The 26,167-nt window shown below is 46.1% G+C and overlaps 1 protein-coding gene across 2 annotated transcripts in view; it reads right to left on the minus strand.

Moving 5' to 3' along the window:
- Positions 1-228: 228 nt before the first annotated feature.
- The window catches only part of ZNF341 (zinc finger protein 341), a 50,993-nt gene continuing 25,054 nt past the window's right edge, over positions 229-26,167 (minus strand). For both annotated transcript variants that reach the window (XM_056547958.1, XM_056547959.1), the window contains 9 exons: positions 25,616-25,812; positions 25,350-25,540; positions 23,879-24,087; positions 20,427-20,523; positions 13,903-14,035; positions 11,382-11,493; positions 10,449-10,519; positions 7,960-8,144; positions 229-5,979 (listed from right to left, as the gene is read on the minus strand). In XM_056547958.1, coding sequence (XP_056403933.1) covers positions 5,641-5,979; positions 7,960-8,144; positions 10,449-10,519; positions 11,382-11,493; positions 13,903-14,035; positions 20,427-20,523; positions 23,879-24,087; positions 25,350-25,540; positions 25,616-25,812 — 1,534 coding nt within the window. In that variant the 3' untranslated portion in view covers positions 229-5,640. The remainder of the gene's footprint in view (positions 5,980-7,959; positions 8,145-10,448; positions 10,520-11,381; positions 11,494-13,902; positions 14,036-20,426; positions 20,524-23,878; positions 24,088-25,349; positions 25,541-25,615; positions 25,813-26,167) is intronic.

The raw sequence follows: 26,167 nt of genomic DNA on the forward strand, positions 1-26,167 counted from the left end.
GTAGCAGAGTGAGGGAGGAAGTTCTCCCCTGTATGGCTTCAGATGATGTCACGCCTGCTGGGGAACGCCCCTTCCCAGTCTGTGAATCTGACTGAGACTGAGCAGAAAATACAGAGAAATATCAAGGTAGAAAACTAAAAAATAATAAAAATAAAGGCCGGGGGTGGTTCATCATGATGGGGGCAGTGACCTGGGGGGGGGATTATAATATTTAACAAGATCATGAGAGGTACTCTTTAATAATCCAATAAAATACATTTACACACATGTAAAGTGAAAAAATATAAATAAATAAATTCCATATGTACAGTATGTGCATAAATACATTGGAAAGGGATTGATCATTCATTCACATATGGCGTAAGGTGGAGCGCAACTCTATCCGCACTAAACACCTGTCAGTCATTTACACCTGTTTTAAAAAAAAATATATATATATATATATATATTACATTTTATTACATTAACCCCTTAAGGATGCAGCAATTTTTAAAGGGAACCTGTCACCAAACTAAACTTTTAATATATTGTTCCATATGTAATTATAAAACACTTTGCTACTTACTTGCTGTTAAAATTCTCAACCTTTTATATGTTTTTAATGTGATTGAAAAAACGGCCACTAGGTGGCTCTGTTCTGTTTCCTAACTCAAACAGTTAGTTTGGTCTCCTTTCGGTCTGGCAGGAAGTGCGTGAAGGTGATGGCGGGGCACAGCTCTCGCGGGCTTCAGTGATGTCGCGCCTGCTGGGGAACGCCCACTTTCTCCTGCTGGGAGCTCACACAATGTGAACAAGGGGAAAGGTATGATGCACAGAATTTTTTTTAAGGGCAGGAGGGGTATTAGGAGTAGTTACGGAATATAATCTGAGTTAGTTTAGAAAATACGGATTGATGACCGGTACCCTTTCATATTTGCACTTTCATTTTTTTTCCTCCTCGTTTTCTGATATAACTCTTTCACTATAACTCTTTCACTTTCCCACTACAGACCCTAATGAGGCTTGCTGTATTTTGTGGGACTATGTACTTTGTAAGGACATCCCTCAATTTACCACAAAATCTACAGCAAAGCCCAAAAAAAAAAATATATATATATATATATATATATATTTGTGGGGCGAAATTAAAATAAATAAATAATTAATTTCTAATGATGATTTGCTTTCCCTCACGTCCGAACAGCAGCACAATTGGGGTATTAATGCCCCCGTGAACAGTTTGGACAGGTGGAAATTAATGATTTAAACAATTAAATAAACAAATTAAGCTTCCCCTATAAAGGGAACTTTGCCCCCAAACACAGTGTGTAATTAACAAGAAAAACGGCCCATAGGCAGTATCTTTCAAACGCCTAAGATTTATCTTTCCTGAAGGCACCGGATCTCTGTAAATAGATCTGCAAACATCTAGCGTTATGTAGAAGAGTGTTTTCTTCAGTAGTAGGATCCGGATAAAAAAAATAGGTGAAAAGATGACTTGATTGGTGTTCTGGAAGGAAGGAACCTTAGGAACTAAGGATAGCAGGAACCTGAGAATAACCCCATTGAGCAGAAATAGGGTGTAAGGCTCAAAGACCATAGAGCAGAGGTGATCGACACTAGGAAGGCAGCCTTTCAAGAAAAAAAACTCCATGTCCACGCTTTTCAAGGGCTCAAAAGGGGAGAGCATAATCCCCTGGGAACGACCGAAAGGTCCCACTAGGGATCCTAGGTTTTCACCTTTCAGCTCCTTTAAAGGGGTACTCCGGTGCTCCAGTTTTCTGAAAATGTTGTTCAGAACACTTGGATACGGAGAGTGAAGGTGCCAAAAAGCACAAGGGACTTCCTACATGGTTGCTGAATGTGCCCCAACATCTTCATCAAAGTTCCTATGGACACCGGATGAGTCCTTAGAGAATTGGCGGCTCTGGTGTCCCAATTGCATCTGTTGTCCGACAGAGTAAGGGTCATCGGAGTTGAGTCTATGATAAATCCCAGAAACTTCCTGGTTGTGGCTGGAACCAACTCAGATTTTTGGAAAAATGAGTCTAATCCGATTATACGCTCTGTGGGTTGACCCTACTCTTGAGTGAGACCTCAAGACCCCCGATGATAGTCCACTGTTCATCGTCAACAGAATCCAGACTGGCTGAATTAGGAACTTGTGGAGATAGGCTGCACATCTTGTTCAATCCTAGAGGGTTGCGATTCCAAGTGCCCAAAAATTCTTGTTCTAGAGGGTGAAGGTGCCAAAGAGCCCAAGGGACTTCCTACGTGGTCGCTGAATGTGCCCCAACATCTTCATCAAAGTTCTTATGGACACTGGATGAGTCCTTAGAGAATTGGCGGCTCTGGTTACCCGATTGCATCTGTTGTCCGACAGAGTAAGGGTCATCAGAGTTGAGTCTATGATAAATCCCAGAAATTTCCTGGTTGTGGCTGGAACCAACTCGGATTTTTGGAAAAATGCGTCTAATCAGATTATACGCTCTGTGGGTAGACCCTGCTCTTGAGTGAGACCTCAGGACCCCCGACGATAGTCCACTGTCCATCGTCAACAGAATCCAGACTGGCTGAATTAGGGACTTGTGGAGATAGGGTGCACATAAGGTGCGCATCTTGTTCAACCCTAGAGGGTTACGATTCCAAATGCCCCAAATTTCTTGTTCTAGAGGGTGAAGGTGCCAAAGGGACTTCCTACGTGGTCACTGAATGTGCCCCAACATCTTCATCAAAGTTCTTATGGACACCGGATGAAGAGTCCTTAGAGAATTGGCAGCTCTGGTGACCCGATTGCATCTGTTGTCCGAGAGAGTAAGGGTCATCGGAGTTGAGTCTATGATAAATCCCAGAAACTTCCTGGTTGTGGCTGGAACCAACTTGGATTTTTGGAAAAATGCGTCTAATCCGATTATACACTTTGTGGGTAGACCCTGCTCTTGTTCAACCCTAGAGGGTTTTGATTCCAAATGCCCAAAACCTCCTGTTCTAGACGGTGAAGGTGGCAAAGAGCCCAAGGGACTTCCTACTTGGTTGCTGAATGTGCCCAAACATCTTCATCAACGTTCTTATGAACAACGAATGAGTCCTTCGAGAATTGGTGGCTCTGGTGACCAGATTGCGTCTGTTGTCCGACAAGAGTAAGGGTCATCGGAGTTGAGTCTATGATAAATCCCCAAACCTTCCTGGTTGTGGATGAAACCAATTTTTAGTAATTTACGAACCAATGTAATTGGTGGAGAAAAACAAGAGCCCAACAGCCAATGGTCTAGATAAGTGACGAATTTAAAGGTGTACTCCCTGCCCCTAGACATCTTATCCAAAAGATGTCTGATCACGTGAGGGGCCCCGTCCCTGCGGACCCCCGCGATCTCGGCGGAGGTACCCCAGACCGGGGTGGCGGACGAGTGGTGATGTGGGGCAGAGGCTCGTGACGTCACGGTAATGCCCCGCTTGTGACGTCACGGCCACGCCCCCTCAATGCAAGTCTATGGGAGGGGGCGTGACGGATGTCACGCCCCCTCCCATAGACTTGCATTGAGGGGGCGTGGTCGTGACGTCGCGAGCCTCCGGCGTTGCACCTGACGCTCTAAACAAACACCGGGTGCAGCAGGGAGATCTCGGGGGTCATCCATGTAATGTTTCAGCTATCTTGTAATATGTTGACATGTTAGTTGTATATGAACATGTGTTTATCCTTGTTTTCTGCTCTATTATTTTCGAGTTTTACCGCGCGCTTTTTCCCTATGATTCAATAAATCTACAGACTTCACCATAGAGTCTTGTCTATTGAAGAATAAGGCGGTTTATCTGCATGTCAGACTACACACACACACCACGGGGTAACGTGTGGCGAAGACAGAACAAATATACTTAAAATGCTCCTGTTCTGACCCCCCAAATTTGTTTATTTTTCCGTATAGGGGGATGTATGATATGAGGATAATGTTTTGCGCCGTGACCTATAGTTTTTATTAGGACCATTTTGGTTTTGAAGGGACTTTTTGATCGGTTTTATTCATTTTTTTTATCTGGCATCTGCAGTGCTCAAAAATCGGTCATTCTGGACTTTGATATATATATATTTACATTTACGCCATCGACCGTGCCGCTTAATAACCGTTATATTTTAATGGTTTGGACATTTTCGCACGCAGCAATACCACATATGTTTATATTTTGTTTACATTATTTGATTTAAAAAGAAATGGGGAAAGGGGGCTGATTCAAACTATTATTAGGGGAGGGGCTTATTTACATTAATTAACATTTTTCACAATTTTTTAGTCCCCATAGGGAACTCTTTAGATTGTAGCTTTGATCAGTGTCATTGGTGCTCTGCTGAGACCGGCTGCCAAGCCTGTCTGTATTTTCAGAGCACCGGTTTGACGGCACGGAGGCAGGTAGGGACCCTCCAGCCAACTTCTTAACTGATCGGGACCCCACAATTCCACTGTGCAGGGCCCCATCAGCCCCTACAACCAATTGTCAACTGTATTTTAGGTATTTTAGATCGTAAGGCTTAAATGGGCACTATCAAAAACTTTTTATATGTTGTACATCTAATATACTTCATAAAAATGTATGTATAAAAAAGACCACTAGGGGTCCCCATACCATCCAGAACATAATCCTATCAGGATGCAGCATCATCTTTGTCCCAGCTGAAGCACAGGAAGGGACAAAGTCCAGGAAGTGAGGGGCGGGACCGGCACTCCTCTGTGCTCACGCCTGTCCTATCAGACTGTAGCATGAAAACTGAGAGGAAGGGGTTACAGAGCAGCCTGCAGTGATTGGATGAAGAGACCCAGCACAGCAGACTCAGGGAGGAAGTGAATGCATGGTGAGTGAGGGCGGGCTCAGTGCTTCCTGAGCAGTGGATGTCAGAATGAGTGAGCAGCAGAACAGAGAGATTTGTGAGCCAAATACAGAAGCTAGACACATAAAAAAGACATGTAAAGCATCTGCATGACCTAGTGAGGAACATAAAGAAGCATTCTCTGTGATGACAGGTACGCTCATTTAGTGCCATTGTCCGACATTTGCGGCGAGTCCTGGCTGCTGATAGCAGCCATTACTCTCTGACTTTAATGCAAGCTCAGTTGCTACGCGTGCAGGACGTTAATGTACACCCTGCGTCCTTAAGGGGTTAAAAAGTGGTTGGGGCTAATCAATCGGATCTACCTCATGTGCCCGCCGGATTTACAGCCACCAGTTTTAGCTCCCGTGTAAAACGCTGCTTCCTAGTAGATCCCCCCCCCCCCCAAACTATTACCTTCTGAGATCGGATAACCCCATTGGTTGAACCTTACGGGAGAAGATATTTCCAGCTGGTAAGGGAGAAGCTGTGCTGCGGTAATATAGACTAAGGTTTCCCAAACAAGGTACCTCCAGCTGTTGCAAAACTACTACTCCCAGCATGCCCGGGAAGCCAGAGATTGCTAAGATGAGAGGGAAGCCTTGATTTACCTTTCAGGGACAGTGGAGGAGGCAGACAGGCAAAACTGCAATTCCCAGCATGCCCGGACAGCCAGCGGCTGTCCGGGCATGCTGGGAGTTGTAGTTTTGCAACAGCTGGAGGCACACTGGTCACTCTTCTTTCCATGATCATCGGAAATGAACGAGAAATGGCACCTTTGGCGTGCGTATTTTCCCACCTGGTCACTCTTGACTCTGTATATATATGGGCACTGCCAGCATCGAGCATGTAGAGTCTGTGGCATTCTGCAGCTCAGCTAGTGTCACAGTAGTCGGGGTTGTAGCGTCTTGGTTGGAGGGGACCGCCAACCCGTCCCTGGCAGCGGCAGATCCATCAACTACAATAGAAAGTACGGCACCGGTGTGCTGATAAGTCTCCTCCGCCGGACCCGCCTCGTCCAGTCGCTCCCTACTGCTCTTCAGCACTGTCAGCGTCGTCTCCTCCTCCTCCTCCTCCTCCTCCTCGGGGCTGGTGTCCTCATCTTGCTTCCCTTGTCCTTGTTTTCTCTGCCCCTTCCTAACCTAAAAAGGAACAAAGAAGAAGAACAAGATAACCCGATGGGTGAGAAACCCAAAAGTACGCCACACAGGTAGTAGTCTATAGTTCATATACATATACCTATCAATTTATATATTAATATAATATATATATCAGTGTTTCCCAACCAGGGTGCCTCCAGCTGTTGCCAACCTTGCTATGCACTGGCCCGCCCGTTCCCCTGAATCCGATTGAGCACATCTGGGACGCCTCGCTCCATCCACCACAGACTGTCCAGGAATTGGCGGATGCCACAATCTTGCATTCGGCACCCACCTCTTTGAGTTGTCGCGCTGCCAGCTCACAAACTGCCGGGCGCCGACCACGACGGGGCCCGAGTTTCGTGACGTCACGACTCCGTCCCCATGTGACGTCACGCCCCGCACGTGAGGGCCGTCACGCTGCCTACCATAGACTTGCATAGCGGGGGCGGGGGTGACGTCACGATACTCCAGCCCCGTGGTCGGCACCCGGCAGTTTGTGAGCTGCCAGCGCGGCGTGTGTGTGTATATATATATATATATATATATATATATATATATATACACACACAAAGTCAAGAGTTACCAGGTGGGACAATACGCACGCCAAAGGTGCCATTTTTGATTCATTTCCGATGATCATGGAAAGAAGAGTGACCAGTGCGCCTCCAGCTGTTGCAAAACTACAACTCCCAGCATGCCCGGACAGCCGCTGGCTGTCCGGGCATGCTGGGAATTGCAGTTTTGCCTGTCTGCCACCTCCAGAGGAACCACACTGTCCCTGAAAGGTAAATTAAGGCTTCCCTCTCAAGATTGCGGGGGTACCCAGCAGCGGGACCCCCGAAATCAGACATCTTATCCCCTATCCTTTGGATAGGGGATAAGATGTCTTAGGGCCAGAGTACCCCTTTAATGGTTTTTCCATTTTTGACATAACACCATTTTGTAACTTTTGGGGGCATCCATTTTTACGCAGTGCATTTTGATGGAGCCTATTGATCGCGTTTTATTCATTTTTTTTCTAGTATATGAAGCGACCAAAAAAATACACATTTCTTGACTTTTGATTTTTTTTTTACATAAACGCCCATGACCGTGCGGTTTAATTAACATTATATTTTAATACTTCGGACATTTACGCACGCGGCGATACCACATATGTTTATGTTTAATTTATTTTTTTAAATAGTTTTTTATTTTTTAAATGGGAAAAGGGGGCGATTTAAACTTTTATTAGGGAAGAGGCTAATGCATATTTATTACTTTTTTTTATTTACACTTTTAGGGGACTATTACGTGTAATCTTTAGATTGAACACACTGATCAATGTTGCTCCATAGAACGGCAATGATCAGTGTTATCAGTGCTCTATTGCTCCAGCCTGCCATGGCTGACTGATTAGGTCACCGATCAGATGGCGAAGAGGAAGGTAAGAGATCTCTCAGCTGATCGGGATGCCGCAATCAGCACTCTGAGCTAGCCGGGAACGGGATTTACCACATTTAGACGCCGCAATCAACTTTGATCCCAGCATCTAAAGGGTTAAAGCCAGACACTTATTATTATTATTTCCATTTATATATACATATATATTTTATTTATTTATAGTAAAAAAAAAAAAGTATATATAATTTTATATATATATATATATATATATATATATATATATATATATATATATATATATACTCGAGTATAAATGGGGGAAGAAAGGGGATTTTAAAGGCTTTAAAGCGTAACTCTGACTTTGGTCTGGCAGCAGGACACCTCTTTAAATCTCCCGGCAATGCCGTATCCCAAGACTAGCCGGCAGCTAAATCGATCAAGATACCGATTTTCTGTCTATGGCGCTAATTTTAGTTCCGGGTTTACGAGAGATTTAAACAGGTGTCCTGCCGCCGGAGAGTTGTCGGAGTTATGCTTTAAGCTCTAATTTTCATGGTGGTGTCAGTCATGTGACCTTTCAGCGTCCAATCGGCTTACCTCTTTGTCACTTCCCAGATGTAGCCGGCACTTATGCTCCTTCAGGTACTTCTGGCGGGTGAAGCCTTTGCCGCAGTTGGGGCAGCAGAACCTGTAGTTCCCCGTATGGCTGCGCTGATGCTCGATCATGTGGGCGCGACGGCTGAACGACTTGGAGCAATATTGGCACTTGTGCATTTTCATTCCTGATTTAGAAAGAAAGCAGAACAAATATGAAGTCTAATTTATAGAACAACCATTTGTCTTTATTAAAAAACACTGCGAACCATCTATATATATATATATGAAACTCATTGGCCCTCATTTACTTAGAAAATCGGGTTGTAAGTCTATCTTGCTTTCTTACCCGACTGCTTTTTTCCCTGGTATTTATTATTATGTCGCATCTTGTTTGTCGCACGTGGGTTTTGTAGGTTTAGGTTTCCAACTCCTCTTAGTTGTCGGGGAAAAATCCACAACAATTCAACAAATTCGGGTTGGAAACCTTTATAAATACGTGGGAAAGCTCAGAAATGTCCGGTTACGCCCCTTTTTCGGGTTTGGGAGAATCCACATCGGGTCCGTCGGGAAAAAATGTCGCATCGTGCCGCAGACTGGCGCACGATGTGTGCGACATGGCGCAGACAAAGATGCGACAAAAAACCTGACAAAAGAGGTCGGGTTTAGAATAGTAAATTAGGGACAATATTTATGTATTTATGTATATATGTGTGTATATATGTATATGGGTGTATATATATATATATATATATATATATATATATATATATACAGATGCAAATCAAAAAATGTTGCAGTATCTTGTAATACATTTTTTATTTTGGACTAACAGCATTTTGTAGAGACGAGCTTTCGGGATTCCTCCCTTTATCAAGCCCACAGCTTTTGACTTGATAAAGGGAGGAATCCCGAAAGCTCGTCTCTACAAAATGCTGTTAGTCCAAAATAAAAAATGTATTACAAGATACTGCAACATTTTATGATTTGCATCTGCATCACTGGACTAATACGGCTCCTCAAATTTACTATATATATATGTGTGTGTATGTATACTGTATATGGGCGCATATATGTATGAATGTTCCACTTCCAAATGGCTGGAGATACTTTAACCCCTTAAGGAACAGGCCAATTTTATTTTTACATTTTTGTTTTTTTATCCTCGCTTTCTAAAAATCAGAACTCTTTTATATTTCCATCCACAGACCCATATGAGGCTTCTTGTTGGTTTTTTTTTCATCAACAATTTTGCTTTGCAATGACATCACTTATTTTACCATAAAATGCACGGCACAACCAAAAAAATATTATTTATGTGAAAAAAAAAAAAAAAGCAATTTAGCAAATTTGGGAAGAATTTGTTTTCACGCTGTACAATATATGGTAAAAATGTTATTTTTATTCTGTGGGTCAATACGATTAAAATAATCGGTGCTCGCGGTCATGGCAGAGCGTAAATGTACGTCATGGTATGTTAAGTACCGCCGCACCATGACGTACATTTACGTCCATTGTCGTGAAGGGGTTAATAAAACTTGGCCACATGTTACTTTTATGTCAACTAAAAATATAAGATAATTAAAGGGAACCAAGCAGTAAATTTTACCTTCTATTACGCTTGGCAACGTGTTATATTTGGTAAAATCTTCATCCTGACCGTCCCCGGTACATTTCTGCCCCCAGGAATGGTGAGGATAGGAAGTGTCCCCCTAAGTAGTCCCCTGGGCGGAGCTATACTGACCTAGTCCAGTCACTCCGGACATCGTGACGTCCACTCAGCTTAATGGACAGACCACATCATCGCTCGGCTCCGTCTGCTTAGGGAGGGGACGTCACTATGTCCGGAGCTACAGGACTAGGTCAGTATAGCTCCGCCCAGGGGACTACTTAGGGGGTAGCGGGGGGACACTTCATATCCTCACCATTCCTGGGGGCAGAAATGTACCGGGGACACTTACTTCACTCTACATCTCCAGGTGAGTGTGTTGATCCAGCTTGCAAGCCACTCCCCTTATTTTTTGGCCCTTTTTTTTGTTTGTTTAGGCTCAAGGCCAAAAAAAATAAAAAATTTTTGCCCAATACACCCACATAACAGGTCCTTCAACCACAACCTCTTCATCACAGCTGAGCTCCACCTACTCCACAAGCTCCGCCCCTCCAGGTGAATGAGCTGATCTGGCTTGCAAGTGACATTATCTCCAACAAGCCCCACCCGAAAAAGCCACACCCCTCCCATAAAGCCACTCCCCACAAAAACAAACCCCCTCCCACAAAGCCACACCCCTCCCACAAAGCCACACCCCCTCCCACAAAGCCATTCACTACAAAGCCACACCCCTTCCAACAAGCCACACCCCTTCTAATTTTGGTCTACAATTTTTTCATCACAGCTCAGCCCCACCTGAGGACAGGACCCACATGTCATCTGATCCATTAGTTACCTTCATGGTGTCTGACGTCTCCCTTCCCATTGGCTGCCGGACACTCACCTGAATGTGACAGAACATGAGCCTTCAGCTTATCCGGGCGATTAAATTCCTTGTTACATCCAGTGTGAGACCTATAGGAAGATACCATGGAACCTTATTAGTCACAGTCACAGTGCCCCTTACCAGTCATAGTCATGGTGTGCCCCTTACCAGTCATAGTCACGGTGTGCCCCTTACCAGTCATAGTCATGGTGTGCCCCTTACCAGTCATAGTCATGGTGTGCCCCTTACCAGTCATAGTCATGGTGTGCCCCTTACCAGTCATAGTCATGGTGTGCCCCTTACCAGTCATAGTCACAGTGTGCCCCTTACCAGTCATAGTCATGGTGTGCCCCTTACCAGTCATAGTCATGGTGTGCCCCTTACCAGTCATAGTCATGGTGTGCTCCTTACCAGTCATAGTCATGGTGTGCTCCTTACCAGTCATAGTCATGGTGTGCCCCTTACCAGTCATAGTCACGGTGTGCCCCTTACCAGTCATAGTCATGGTGTGCCCCTTACCAGTCATAGTCATGGTGTGCCCCTTACCAGTCATAGTCATGGTGTGCCCCTTACCAGTCATAGTCATGGTGTGCCCCTTACCAGTCATAGTCATGGTGTGCCCCTTACCAGTCATAGTCATGGTGTGCCCCTTACCAGTCATAGTCATGGTGTGCCCCTTACCAGTCATAGTCATGGTGTGCCCCTTACCAGTCATAGTCATGGTGTGCCCCTTACCAGTCATAGTCATGGTGTGCCCCTTACCAGTCATAGTCATGGTGTGCCCCTTACCAGTCATAGTCACGGTGTGCCCCTTACCAGTCATAGTCATGGTGTGCCCCTTACCAGTCATAGTCATAGTCATGGTGTGCCCCTTACCAGTCATAGTCATGGTCATGGTGTGCCCCTTACCAGTCATAGTCAGGTATGTCAATAAACAACAAAAATCCTTACGCAAAAGGGCATTTGTACTGTTTGTAGGGCTCATGGATCAGCATGTGTCTCTTCAGCTTGTCCTTGCGGTTAAACGCAGAATCGCAAAGTGAACACCGGAAAGGCTTCTCACCTGTAACAGTAGGAAAAAGGCGACACAACTAAATAGGTATGAAATCAAATTAAAAATAAATACAAAAAAATAAAAAGTGGAGCAATTCTTTCCCCCTCATGACTTGGTGTTTGCTCTGATATACATTGTCAGTTGTGAGACCTTATATAGACAGGACTGTGTCTGAGCTCTATAGGCTGTTCTTTCCCCCTCATGGCTTGGTGTTTGCTCTGATATACATTGTCAGTTGTGAGACCTTATATAGACAGGACTGTGTCTGAGCTCTATAGGCTGTTCTTTCCCCCTCATGGCTTGGTGTTTGCTCTGATATACATTGTCAGTTGTGAGACCTTATATAGACAGGACTGTGTCTGAGCTCTATAGGCTGTTCTTTCCCCCTCATGGCTTGGTGTTTGCTCTGATATACATTGTCAGCTGTGAGACCTTATATAGACAGGGCTGTGTCTGAGCTCTACAGGCAGTTCTTTCCACCTCATCGTTGGGTGTTTGCTCTGATATACATTGTCAGCTGTGAGATCTTATATATACAGGGCTGTGTCTGAACTCTACAGTCAGTTCTTTCCTCCACATGACTTGGTGTTTGCTCTGATATATATTGTCAGCTGTGAGACCTTATATAGACAGGGCTGTGTCTGAGCTCTACAGGCAGTTCTTTCCTCCTCATGGCTTGGTGTTTGCTCTGATATACATTGTCAGCTGTGAGACCTTATATAGGCAGGGCTGTGTCTGAGCTCTATAGGCTGTTCTTTCTCCCCTCATGGCTTGGTGTTTGCTCTGATATACATTGTCAGCTGTGAGACCTTTTATAGACAGGACTGTGTCTGATTTCTACAGACAGTTCTTTTCCCCTCATGACTTGGTTTTTGCTCTGATATACATTGTCAGCTGTGAGACCTTATATAGACAGGGTTGTGTCTGAGCTCCACAGGCAGTTCTTTCCGCCTCATGCCTTGGTGTTTGCTCTGATATACATTGTCAGCTGTGAGACCTTATATAGACAGAGCTGTGTCTGAGCTCTACAGGCAGTTCTTTCCCCCCTCATGGCTTGGTGTTTGCTCTGATATACATTGTCAGCTGTGAGACCTTATATAGACAGGGCTGTGTCTGAGCTCTACAGGCAGTTCTTTCCACCTCATGGCTTGGTGTTTGCTCTGATATACATTGTCAGCTGAGACCTTATATAGACAGGGCTGTGTCTGAGCTCTACAGACAGTTCTTTTCCCCTCATGACTTGGTTTTTGCTCTGATATACATTGTCAGCTGTGAGACCTTATATAGGCAGGGCTGTGTCTGAGCTCTACAGGCAGTTCTTTCCCCCTCGTGGCTTGGTGTTTGCTCTGATATACATTGTCAGCTGTGAGACCTTATGTAGGCAGGGCTGTGTCTGAGCTCTATAGGCTGTTCTTTCCCCCTCATGGCTTGGTGTTTGCTCTGATATACATTGTCAGCTGTGAGACCTTATATAGACAGGGCTGTGTCTGAGCTCTACAGACAGTTCTTTTCCCCTCATGACTTGGTTTTTGCTCTGATATACATTGTCAGCTGTGAGACCTTATATAGACAGGGCTGTGTCTGAGCTTTACAGACAGTTCTTTTCCCCTCATGACTTGGTTTTTGCTCTGATATACATTGTCAGCTGTGAGACCTTATATAGACAGGGCTGTGTCTGAGCTCTACAGGCAGTTCTTTTTCCTCATGACTTGGTGTTTGCTCTGATATATATTGTCAGCTGTGAGATTTTATACAGACAGGACTGTGTCTGAGCTCTACAGGCCATCCTTTCCCCCTCATGGCTTGGTGTTTGCTCTGATATACATTGTCAGCTGTGAGACCTTATATAGACAGGGCTGTGTCTGAGCTCTACAGGCAGTTCTTTCCCCCTCATGGCTTGGTGTTTGCTCTGATATACATTGTCAGCTGTGAGACCTTATATAGACAGGGCTGTGTCTGAGCTCTACAGACAGTTCTTTTCCCCTCATGACTTGGTTTTTGCTCTGATATACATTGTCAGCTGTGAGACCTTATATAGACAGGGCTGTGTCTGAGCTCTACAGGCAGTTCTTTTCTCCTCATGGCTTGGTGTTTGCTCTGATATATACACAGGGCTGTGTCTTGTCCAATCAGATGGATTTCCCCAGATGACACCGACCAAGGTGGAGAAACATGTCAGAGATGACCAAGAGAAATGGGAGGAGCTAGAGTTAAATATCACATGTCATAGATGGGTATGAATACTTATGTCCATGCTAAAGTTTAGTTTTTCTTTTTTTATGAATTGAATTTAAATAAAATTGCACAAATTCAGTTTTTGCTGCCATTATGGGGTACTGAATGCATAATGATGGGTAGGGGGGGGGTGCAGTGATATAGTAGAAGAGCCCGCTATATACTCATGTCATGTGACCATACCGGAGTGGATGTGGCTGTGCAGCTTCAGGTAGTGTTCCCTTCTGAATAATTTCTTACAGATCTGACACTTGTAGCGGCCGCCTCCTCCATGGGTGGGTAGGTGTCTCCTTAGATATCGCTCACATGGAAACACCTAGAAACAGATAAAGAAAAGTCAATAAAACTCACAAGGGTTCATTAATACTGAGCATCGTATTAAGAGATTGTCTAGGACGATTTAAAGGGGTACTCCACCCCAATCCTTTAGATGTCTGATCCTGGGGGTCCCGCCTCTGGGACCCCCTGTGATGTCCAGCCCGGTACTTCAGCGTTCTGAACATTTATATTTAAGGTGCTGGTTTTTGGTGCAGTGGTTGTGACGTCACACCCCCTCCATTCATGTCTATGGAAGAACGCCAGTTTCGGGCGGCCATGGTTGTGACGTCATGCCCACTACATTCATGTCTATGGAAGAACGCCGGTTCCGGGCGGCCATGGTTGTGACGTCACACCCCCTCCATTCATGTCTATGGAAGAACGCCAGTTTCGGGCGGCCATGGTTGTGACGTCATGCCCACTACATTCATGTCTATGGAAGAACGCCGGTTCCGGGCGGCCATGGTTGTGACGTCACACCCCCTCCATTCATGTCTATGGAAGAACGCCGGTTTCGGGCGGCCATGGTTGTGACGTCACGCCCACTACATTCATGTCTATGGAAGAACGCCGGTTTCGGGCGGCCATGGTTGTGACGTCATGCCCCCTCCATTCATGTCTATGGAAGAACGCCGGTTTGGGGCGGCAATGGTTGTGACGTCACACCCCCTCCATTCATGTCTATGGAAGAACGCCAGTTTCGGGCGGCCATGGTTGTGACGTCATGCCCCCTCCATTCATGTCTATGGAAGAACGCCGGTTTCGGGCGGCCATGGTTGTGACGTCATGCCCACTACATTCATGTCTATGGAAGAACGCCAGTTTCGGGCGGCCATGGTTGTGACGTCACACCCCCTCCATTCATGTCTATGGAAGAACGCCAGTTTTGGGCGGCCATGGTTGTGACGTCACACCCCCTCCATTCATGTCTATGGAAGAACGCCAGTTTTGGGCGGCCATGGTTGTGACGTCACACCCCCTCCATTCATGTCTATGGAAGAACGCCGGTTTCGGGCGGCCATGGTTGTGACGTCATGCCCACTACATTCATGTCTATGGAAGAACGCCGGTTTCGGGCGGCCATGGTTGTGACGTCACACCCCCTCCATTCATGTCTATGGAAGAACGCCAGTTTTGGGCGGCCATGGTTGTGACGTCACACCCCCTCCATTCATGTCTATGGAAGAACGCCAGTTTTGGGCGGCCATGGTTGTGACGTCACACCCCCTCCATTCATGTCTATGGAAGAACGCCAGTTTCGGACGGCCATGGTTGTGACGTTATGCCCCCTCCATTCATGTCTATGGAAGAACGCCGGTTTCGGGCGGCCATGGTTGTGACGTCATGCCCCCTCCATTCATGTCTATGGAAGAACGCCGGTTTCGGGCGGCCATGGTTGTGACGTCATGCCCACTACATTCATGTCTATGGAAAAACGCCAGTTTCGGGCGGCCATGGTTGTGACGTCACACCCCCTCCATTCATGTCTATGGAAGAACGCCGGTTTCGGGCGGCCATGGTTGTGACGTCATGCCCCCTCCATTCATGTCTATGAAAGAACGCCAGTTTTGGGCGTCCATGGTTGTGACGTCATGCCCCCTCCATTCATGTCTATGGAAGAACGCCAGTTTTGGGCGTCCATGGTTGTGACGTCATGCCCCCTCCATTCATGTCTATGGAAGAACGCCAGTTTTGGGCGTCCATGGTTGTGACGTCATGCCCACTACATTCATGTCTATGGAAGAACGCCGGTTTCGGGCGGCCATGGTTGTGACGTCACACCCCCTCCATTCATGTCTATGGAAGAACGCCGGTTTGGGGCGGCCATGGTTGTGACGTCACACCCCCTCCATTCATGTCTATGGAAGAACGCCAGTTTCGGGCGGCCATGGTTGTGACGTCATGCCCCCTCCATTCATGTCTATGGAAGAACGCCGGTTTCGGGCGGCCATGGTTGTGACGTCATGCCCACTACATTCACGTCTATGGAAGAACGCCAGTTTCAGGTTGCCATGGTTGTGACGTCACACCCCCTCCATTCATGTCTATGGAAAACGCCGGTTTCGGGCGGCCATGGTTGTGACGTCATGCCCACTACATTCATGTCTATGGAAGAACGCCAGTTTCGGGCGGCCATGGTTGTGACGTCACGTCCCCTCCATTCATGTCTATGGGAAACGGCGTGACGGCTGTGGTCGCTAGACCACAGCCGTCACGCCGTTTCCCATAGACATGAATGGAGGGGGCGTGACGTCACAACCACTGCCGCCCGAAACCGGCGTTCTTCCATAGACATGAATGGAGGGGGCGTGACATCCTTTGGATAGGGGATAAGATGTCTGATCCCGGGGGGTCTGGTAACTGGGACCCCCTGTGATGTCCAGCCCGGTACTTCAACGTTCTAAACATTTATATTTAGAGCGCTGGTTTTGGGCGGCAGTGTGTGACGTCACGCCCCCTGCATTCATGTCTATGGAAGGGGGCGTGGTGGCGGTGGTCGCTAGACCACATGAATGGAAGGGGGCGTGACGTCACAACCATGGCTCAAAATTGGTGTTTTGATGTTCAGAACGTCTGGGGCCCTTTCTTTGCGTCAAAGGGGACAGCAGGAGGCGCTGATGTCCAGAGAGACGATGTATAACCCAGGACACAGTCAGATGGCGGCAACATGGCCGCACTTTAGCCCCTCCATTATGGCCACTGACCCCCTCACTAGTAAGATGATCTTAGAATCCTATAAGGGTCTATTAAAGGGGTACTCCACTGCTCAGCGTCTAGAACAAACTGTTCCGAACACTAGTGTCGGCAGCTCATGACATCATAGCCCCGCCCCCTCATGACGTCACGCCCTGCCCCCTCAATGCAAGGGGGGCGGGGCTATGATGTCACGAGCTCCCGACGTCGTCTCCCGTGTTCCAAACAGTTTGTTCCAAACACTGAGCAGTGGAGTACCCCTTTACAATCTAAATTTTGTTAACTCTATGGGGAGGATCCAGGTCAGTGTTTTCCAACCAGGGTGCCTCCAGCTGTTCAAAAATACAACTCCCAGCATGCCCGGACAGCCAAAGGCTGCTGAGGTGAGAGGAAAGTGCATAAATCCAAACTCTATTTAACCCCTTAAGGACGCAGGACGTAAATGTACGTCCTGGTGAGGTGGTACTTAACGCACCAGGACGTACATTTACGTCCTAAGCATAACCGCGGGCATCGGAGCGATGCCCGTGTCATGCGCGGCTGATCCCGGCTGCTGATCGCAGCCAGGGACCCGCCGGCAATGGCCGACGCCCGCGATCTCGCGGGCGTCCGCCATTAACCCCTCAGGTGCCGGGATCAATACAGATCCCGGCATCTGCGGCAGTTCGCGATTAAAATGAACGATCGGATCGCCCGCAGCGCTGCTGCGGGGATCCGATCATTCATAACGCCGCACGGAGGTCCCCTCTCCTTCCTCCGTCCGGCTCCCGGCGTCTCCTGCTCTGGTCTGTGATCGAGCAGACCAGAGCAGGAGATGACCGATAATACTGATCTGTTCTATGTCCTATACATAGAACAGTTCAGTATTAGAAATCATGGTATTGCTATGAATAGTCCCCTATGGGGACTATTCAAGTGTAAAAAAAAATGTAAAAAAATGTAAAAGTAAAAGTAAAAAAAAAGTGAAAAATCTCCTCCCCCAATAAAAAAGTAAAACGTCCGTTTTTTCCTATTTTACCCCCAAAAAGCGTAAAAAACATTTTTTATAGACATATTTGGTATCGCCGCGTGCGTAAATGTCCGACCTATTAAAATAAAATGTTAATGATCCCGTACGGTGAACGGCGTGAACGAAAAAAAATTTAAAAAGTCCAAAATTCCTACTTTTTTAATACATTTTATTAAAAAAAAAATTATAAAAAATGTATTAAAAGTTTTTTATATACAAATGTGGTATCAAAAAAAAGTACAGATCATGGCGCAAAAAATGAGCCCCCATACCGCCGCTTATACGGAAAAATAAAAAAGTTATAGGTCATCAAAATAAAGGGATTATAAACGTACTAATTTGGTTAAAAAGTTTGTGATTTTTTTTAAGCGCAACAATAATATAAAAGTATATAATAATGGGTATCATTTTAATCGTATTGACCCTCAGAATAAAGAACACATGTCATTTTTACCAGAAATTGTACGGCGTGAAAACAAAACCTTCCAAAATTAGCAAAATTGCGTTTTTCGTTTTAATTTCCCCACAAAAATAGTGTTTTTTGGTTGCGCCATACATTTTATGATATAATGAGTGATGTCATTACAAAGGACAACTGGTCGCACAAAAAACAAGCCCTCATACTAGTCTGTGGATGAAAATATAAGAGTTATGATTTTTAGAAGGCGAGGAGGAAAAAATGAAAACGTAAAAATTAAATTGTCTGAGTCCTTAAGGCCAAAATGGGCTGAGTCCTTAAGGGGTTAAAGGAGTACTCCGGTGAAAAACTTTTTTTTTTTTTTTTAAACCAACTGGTGCCAGAAAGTTAAACAGATTTGTAAATTACTTCTATTAAAAAATCTTAATCCTTCCTGTACTTATTAGCTGCTGAATACTACAGCAGAAATTATTTTCTTTTTGAAACACAGAGCTCTCTGCTGACATCACGAGCACAGTGCTCTCTGCTGACATCTCTGTCCATTTTAGGAACTGTCCAGAGCAGTATGTTTGCTATGGGGATTTACTTTTACTCTGGACAGTTCCTAAAATGGACAGAGATGTCAGCAGAGAGCATTGAGGTTTCAAAAAGAAAATCATTTCCACTGTAGTACTCAGCAGCTAATAAGTACAGGAAGGATTAAGATTTTTTAATAGAAGTAATTTACAAATCTGTTTAACTTTCTGGCACCAGTTGATTTAAAAAAAAAAAAAGTTTTTCACTGGAGTACCCCTTTAACCCCTTAAGGACTCAGCCCATTTTGGCCTTAAGGACTCAGACAATTTAATTTTTACGTTTTCATTTTTTCCTCCCCGCCTTCTAAAAATCATAACTCTTTTATATTTTCATCCACAGACTAGTATGAGAGCTTGTTTTTTGCGCGACCAGTTGTCCTTTGTAATGACATAACTCATTATATCATAAAATGTATGGCGCAACAAAAAAACACTATTTTTGTGGGGAAATTAAAACGAAAAACGCAATTTTGCTAATTTTGGAAGGTTTTGTTTTCACGCCGTACAATTTATGGTAAAAGTGACATGTGTTCTTTATTCTGAGGGTCAATACGATTAAAATGATACCCATTATTATATACTTTTATATTATTGTTGCGCTTAAAAAAAATCACAAACTTTTTAACCAAATTAGTACGTTTATAATCCCTTTATTTTGATGACCTCTAACTTTTTTATTTTTCCGTATAAGCGGCGGTATGGGGGCTCATTTTTTGCGCCATGATCTGTACTTTTTTTTGATACCACATTTGCATATAAAAAACTTTTAATACATTTTTTATAATTTTTTTTTTAATAAAATGTATTAAAAAAGTAGGAATTTTTGACTTTTTTAATATTTTTTCGTTCACGCCGTTCACCGTACGGGATCATTAACATTTTATTTTAATAGTTCGGACATTTACGCACGCGGCGATACCAAATATGTCTATAAAAAATGTTTTTTACGCTTTTTGGGGGTAAAATAGGAAAAAACGGACGTTTTACTTTTTTATTGGGGGAGGGGATTTTTCACTTTTTTTTTACTTTTACATTTTTTTACATTTTTTTTTACACTTGAATAGTCCCCATAGGGGACTATTCATAGCAATACCATGATTGCTAATACTGATCTGTTCTATGTATAGGACATAGAACAGATCAGTATTATCGGTCATCTCCTGCTCTGGTCTGCTCGATCACAGACCAGAGCAGGAGACGCCGGGAGCCGCACGGAGGAAGGTGAGGGGACCTCCGTGCGGCGTTATGAATGATCGGATCCCCGCAGCAGCGCTGCGGGCGATCCGATCGTTCATTTAAATCGCGAACCGCCGCAGATGCCGGGATCTGTATTGATCCCGGCACCTGAGGGGTTAATGGCGGACGCCCGCGAGATCGCGGGCGTCGGCCATTGCCGGCGGGTCCCTGGCTGCGATTAGCAGCCGGGATCAGCCGCGCATGACACGGGCATCGCTCCGATGCCCGCGGTTATGCTTAGGACGTAAATGTACGTCCTGGTGCGTTAAGTACCACCTCACCAGGACGTACATTTACGTCCTGCGTCCTTAAGGGGTTAATTTACTGTTCAGGGACAGTGTGGACCCTCTGGAGAAGGCAGATGGGCCTTTGGCTTTCTGGGCATGCTGGGAGTTGTAGTTTTGCAACAGCTGGAGACCCCCTGATTGGGAAACACTGATCCAGGTCCCCTTCTCACCTTCTGGCAGTGTGGGCAGGGGTAGCTGTGGGTGGCCGTCTGTAGGTGTTGCTCCAATGCCTCCGGGGTGGAGTATTTGTTCATGCACTTCAAACACCTGGAATAACAGGAAGTCACATGGTGATTACACGTCTGTTCATCTAGGGCGCAGCTTGTGACAATCTATACAAGTAATCTTAAAGGGGTACTCTCGTGGAAAACTTTTTTTTTTTTTTTTTTTTTTATTAACTGGTGCCAGAAAGTTAAACAGATTTGTAAATCACTTCTATTAAAAAATCTTAATCCTTCCAGTACTTTTTATCGTCTGTATACTAAAGAGAAATCCAAAAAAGAAATGCATTTCCTCTGATGTCATGACCACAGTGCTCTCCTCTGCTGTCCATTTTAGGAACTGTCCAGAGCTGGAGAAAATCCCCATAGCAAACATATGCTGCTCTGGACAGTTCCTAAAGTGGACAGAGATGTCAGCAGAGAGCACTGTGGTCATGACATCACAGGAAATGCATTTCTTTTTTGGATTTCTCTTTAGTATACAGCCGCTAATAAGTACTGGAAGGATTAAGATTTTTTACTAGAAGTGATTTACAAATCTGTTTACCTTTCTGGCACCAGTAGATTTAAAAGAAAAAAGTTTTCCACGGGAGTGCCCCTTTAAGATCATATTTTCATGTTTTTTTGCACATTTATTACAGCAATTTAGTACAGCTTAAAGGGGTACTCCGGTGGAAAACATTTTAGTTCAGAACGCCGGGTGCGGGGGTCATGACGTCACGGCCACGCCCCTTGTGACGTCACACCCCCTCAATGCAAGTCTATGGGAGGGGGCGTGACGTATGTCACGCCCCCTCCCATAGACTTGCATTGAGGGGGCATGGTGTGACATCATGACCCCCGCAGCCCGTACCCAGCATTCGGAACAAAATGTTCCGGACCCTGGGGCAATGGAGTACCCCTTTAATCCCCTTTTTCCATTATCCCCCCCCCCCCCCATCTTAATCCCCTTGTGCCATTATTATCCAATAAGGCAAACGGGGATCAGAGGGAGGGGGGAATAATGGCACAAGGGCATTAAGATGGAGGGGGGATAATCCTCACCCCCCCTCCATATTAATCCTGTTTTGCCACTATCCCTCTACCCCCCCCTCCATGTTAATCCCCTTGCACCATTATTTCTCTCCCTCCCTCCGACCCCCCTGGGCTAATATATATACAGTGACCCCCCGACCTACGATGGCCCCGACATACGATCATTTCAACATACGATGCTTTTGTATGTCGGGACCATCGCATAAACGGCTATCCTGCAGCGCAGACTGCTTCAGCTGCCATCGGATAGCCGTTTACGTGGTCCCCTGACGATCACTCACCTGTCCCCGACGTATCGGACCCTCCTCTTCATGCACCGCTGCATGGCCGTCGCTCTCCTTCGTCGTGATCACATCGCCGCGCACGCCGTCCTGTCATCCAATAGGAGCCCCGGGGACGTGATGACGGCGATGGGGAGCGATGATCCAGGGCAGCGGTGACGGTCCGGAGCGGCGGGGACACGGGAGTATAACTTTCTATATTTCTATTCCACGGATCCCTCAACATACGATGGATTCAAGTAACGATGGTTCATTTGGAAGGAATTACCATCATATGTTGAGGGACCACTGTATAATATACAGATATATCCCTTATTTTTGACTTTTTTTTTTACATTACGCGGCCTGTTCGCGTGTGACCTGTCCGGGTATACAGCGCGTCCCAGAGTCCCGTTCGGCGGGGCTGCACTGACGCGTGACGTCCTCCTGCGTTGTGCACACGTCTCCCCGGCAACCATGCAGCTCCCGTGCAGTAGCCGTGGATGCGATACTATACAGGGAGCTGCCGCCGCCATTCTCCACTGTGCGCTGACAAATACTGGCCAATGTATGGTCGGTATTTGTCAGCGCATTGGCGTACCCCCTAAGGACCCCCTGTTCTACAGTATTCTACATGAATTTATCGATTGTTGCTCTTTATCACTCACTGTCTGCACTTTTGCGGACAGGATTTTTTTATGGCATATTTCAGTGTTTTTTTTGTCACTTTATTTATGTAGTGATATTTAGGGATATTTCCCCTATTTTTTGCACATTCTGCACAGTGTACTGTTAAAGGGGTACTCCGCTGCTAGACATTTTATTTCCTATCCAAAGGATAAGGGATAAGATGTGTGATCGCGGGGGTCCCGCTGCTGGGGATCCCCTGCGATCTCCCTGCTGCACCCGCATTCTAAACAAACGCCTGGTTCCTGCAGCAGTGGTGATGTCACGGCCACGCCCCCTTGTGATGTCATGCCACGTCCCCTCCATACATGTCTATGTCTCCCATAGATATAAATGGAGGGAGCGTGATGTGGCATCATTAGGGGGGCGTGGCCGTGACGTCAGAACGCTGGAGCCCCAGAGTACCCCTTTAAAGGGTTACTCCGGTGGAAAACTTTTTTTTTTAAATCAACTGGTGCCAGAAAGTTAAACAGATTTGCAAATTACTTCCATATAAAAATCTTAATCCTTCCAGTTCTTATCAGCTGCTGTATGCTCCACAGGAAGTTGTGTAGCTCTTTCCCGTCTGACCACAGTGCTCTCTGCTGACACCTCTGTCCATGTCAGGAACTGTCCAGAGCAAGAGCAAATCCCCCATAGCAAACCTCTCCTGCTCTGGATAGTTCCTGACATGGACAGAGGTGGCAGCAGAGAGCACTGTGGTCAGACTGGAAAGAACTACACAACTTCCTGTGGAGCATACAGCAGCCGATAAGTACTGGAAGGATTAAGATTAAGCTTAACTGTGCATGCGCCATGTGTATATATATATATATATGGCACTAGAAAACAGTGTTAAGTGTACCGGATATATTTGCATCCTCTACCAGCAGCCGGGACTCACAGCTAATGCCGGAAATCACCATGATCACATTAACCCTTTAGATCCAGCGATTAAAGGGGTACTCCTCTACTCACCGTTTGGAACAAACTGTTCCGAACACTAGAGCCGGCAGCTCATGACATAATAGCCCTGCCCCCTCATGACATCACACCCCGCCCCCTCAATGCAAGTCTATGGGAGGGGGCGTGACAGCCGTCACGCCCCCTCCCATAGACTTGCATTGAGGGGGCGGAGCGTGACAGCATGGGGGCGGGGCTATGACGTCACAAGCTCCCGACTCCAGCGTTCGAAACAGTTTGTTCCAAACGCTGAGCAGCAGAGTACCCCTTTAAAGACTATTGCAGGATCTAAAATCAGTAAAATACTGGTGGCGGTCCTTTGGGGAGGGGGGGCATCAGGACCTCCGCAGTGAGATCCCTCACCGTCTGATCTTCAGCAGGCTGTATAAGCAGAGCGCCGATAACACTGATCAATGCTGTGCTGGGATCCCTCTGCCTGGCTATGATGTCATACATTACATAGGACTGATACTTCACTTGTATACCGCCATCTCCTTCTTGGGGGCGATGAGGGGCAGCAGGCTGTGAGAATACTGGTGGACCCCCATCTCATACAGAGAGGAGAAGTCTTTGTTACAGATGTGGCATCGGTACGTCATCTCCTCCTGGTGGGTCTTGATGTGTTCCAGAAATTGGTCCAGTTTCTGACAAGTGTGAACGCAGCCCTTCACCACACACTTATACACCTGCAAAAAAACGCACAGTGACTGCAATGTAGAACAGCATTAAAGGGGTACTCCGCCCCTAGACATCCATAGAGGATAAGATGTCTGATCAGGCGGTTGCGGTATTCCAGACATCCGCTGCACGGAGCGAACTTCGCTCCATGCCGGATGACTGGCGATGCTGTCACGCCCCCTCCCATAGACTTGCATTGAGGGGGCGTGGCCTTGAGGTCACGAGCCTCCGGCGTTGATCGCCGGAGGCAGCACGGAGCTCGCGGGGGTACCTGCGGTCAGACATCTTATCCCCTATCCTTTGCAAAGGGGATAAGATGTCTAGGGGTGGAGTACCCCTTTAAGTATCTATGGAAATATTAACACTTAAGAGAAGTAGTGGCACTATGAAATTCACAGGATCGGTAGACATGTTAATGATATGCAAATTATCAAAAAGAAAAATGTAAACAAAATATTCAAAATGTCTCAATTCAGTATCAAGTATAAGCGCCATGCCCAGGAATACACGCAACTACACGCCTTGGCATACTATCAGTGAGGCTGTTAATGGTTTTCTGAGGAATGTTCTGCCACGCTGAATGCACTCGGGCACGCAAATCATCAAGATCCGCTGCGGGCAGCTCCCTGCGCAATTGTCGACCAATGGCATTGCACAAGTCTGGAGACTTGGTAGCAGGTGTAGGCCGCTCAGGCTGCTCACTGTAGCCTGGCATTGTTGTGGTGAAAAACGGCTCCTGGAACACTTTGGAGAAAAGGTAAATCAAGGCTTTCCTCTCATCTCATCCCTTAGTGCAGTGGCCTTCAAACTGTTGCCCTACAGCTGTTGCGAAACTACAACTCCCACATTTCGAAATAAAAACACTAGACATGATAAACACAAAGTATTAGATGACATTTTGGCCTAGATAAGCAAAATCGCCACCCGCATCAAGGGTTTTCACAGCCATGCGAGTCCCTACACCAGTGTTTTCCAACCAGTGTGCCTCCAGCTGTTGCAGAACTACCTCTCCCAGTATGCCCCGCATTATGGGACTAGTAGTTTTGCAACAACTGAAGGGATGCAGTTTGAAGACCACAGCACTAAGGAATGAGATGAGATGGAAGTCTGATTTACCTTTCAGGATCAATGTGGATCCTCTGGAGGAGGCAGACAGGCCTTTGGCTGTCCAGGCATGCTTGGAGTTGAAGTTTTGCAGCAGCTGGAGGCACCTTGGTAGGAAAAACATCTTCCTATACGTTCACTTAATGACCCGATTCCCACTTCTTACCTGCTCCTCTTTGTGTTGCGTCATATGGGACTTAAGCTGGAAATAGCTGCTGAACTTGCTGCTGCAGAACTGGCAGTGATAGGAGCTGTCAATCAGGACCCCCTGCTTGGCCTCCGACCCGTCACAAGGACCGTTCTGAGATGTGTCTATGTCCTGAGAAGATGTATCTTCAGAAGGCACCTGGCTGGAGACTGTAAAAAACATCAATGAAGCGGGAAGAGTCCAGCGAGACGCCCGTTACAGGGCCGGAGAACAGACGCAATTACCTCCATTTTCAATGCTTTCCTCTTCTGGCTGGGAGGGATTCAGCGGCACCACCTGGACGGTCATGGATCCCTGTGTATTTGTGGTATTCGGAGCTTTTGGCCACACTTTGTGAGTCTGCATATGTTTTTTGACATTTGACTTCTGTGCGAACGCTCGTCCACATACGATACACTGGAACGGCTTCTCCCCGGTATGACTGAAAAAAATATATAATTTTACCAATCACATACTGTCAAGGTGAGGGCACAAAAAGGGTTAACAAACAACAGAACAGTAATAGGAGCACTAACAGGTAATGCACAAACAAATGTATAATCAAAGTCAACCAAGCCAAGTCGGTAACATAGAGAGCACTGCGGTACAGAATCACAATGCAAAAGAGAAGTCAGGAAAACAGGCCAAGAAAATACACCGGTGTAGCTCATAATTTCAACGTTATTAAGATAATTAAGGGCTGTTCTGGCGTTAGCCTGTGCCTGGAAGGAGTAGTGATGTGATATGAGGCTGGAAGAAGTGCATCATCCACACGAAACAGCTGTCACCTCCCCGCT

Source organism: Hyla sarda, chromosome 12 (genome assembly GCF_029499605.1).
Source record: "Hyla sarda isolate aHylSar1 chromosome 12, aHylSar1.hap1, whole genome shotgun sequence".
NCBI classification, from domain to species: Eukaryota; Metazoa; Chordata; class Amphibia; order Anura; family Hylidae; genus Hyla; species Hyla sarda.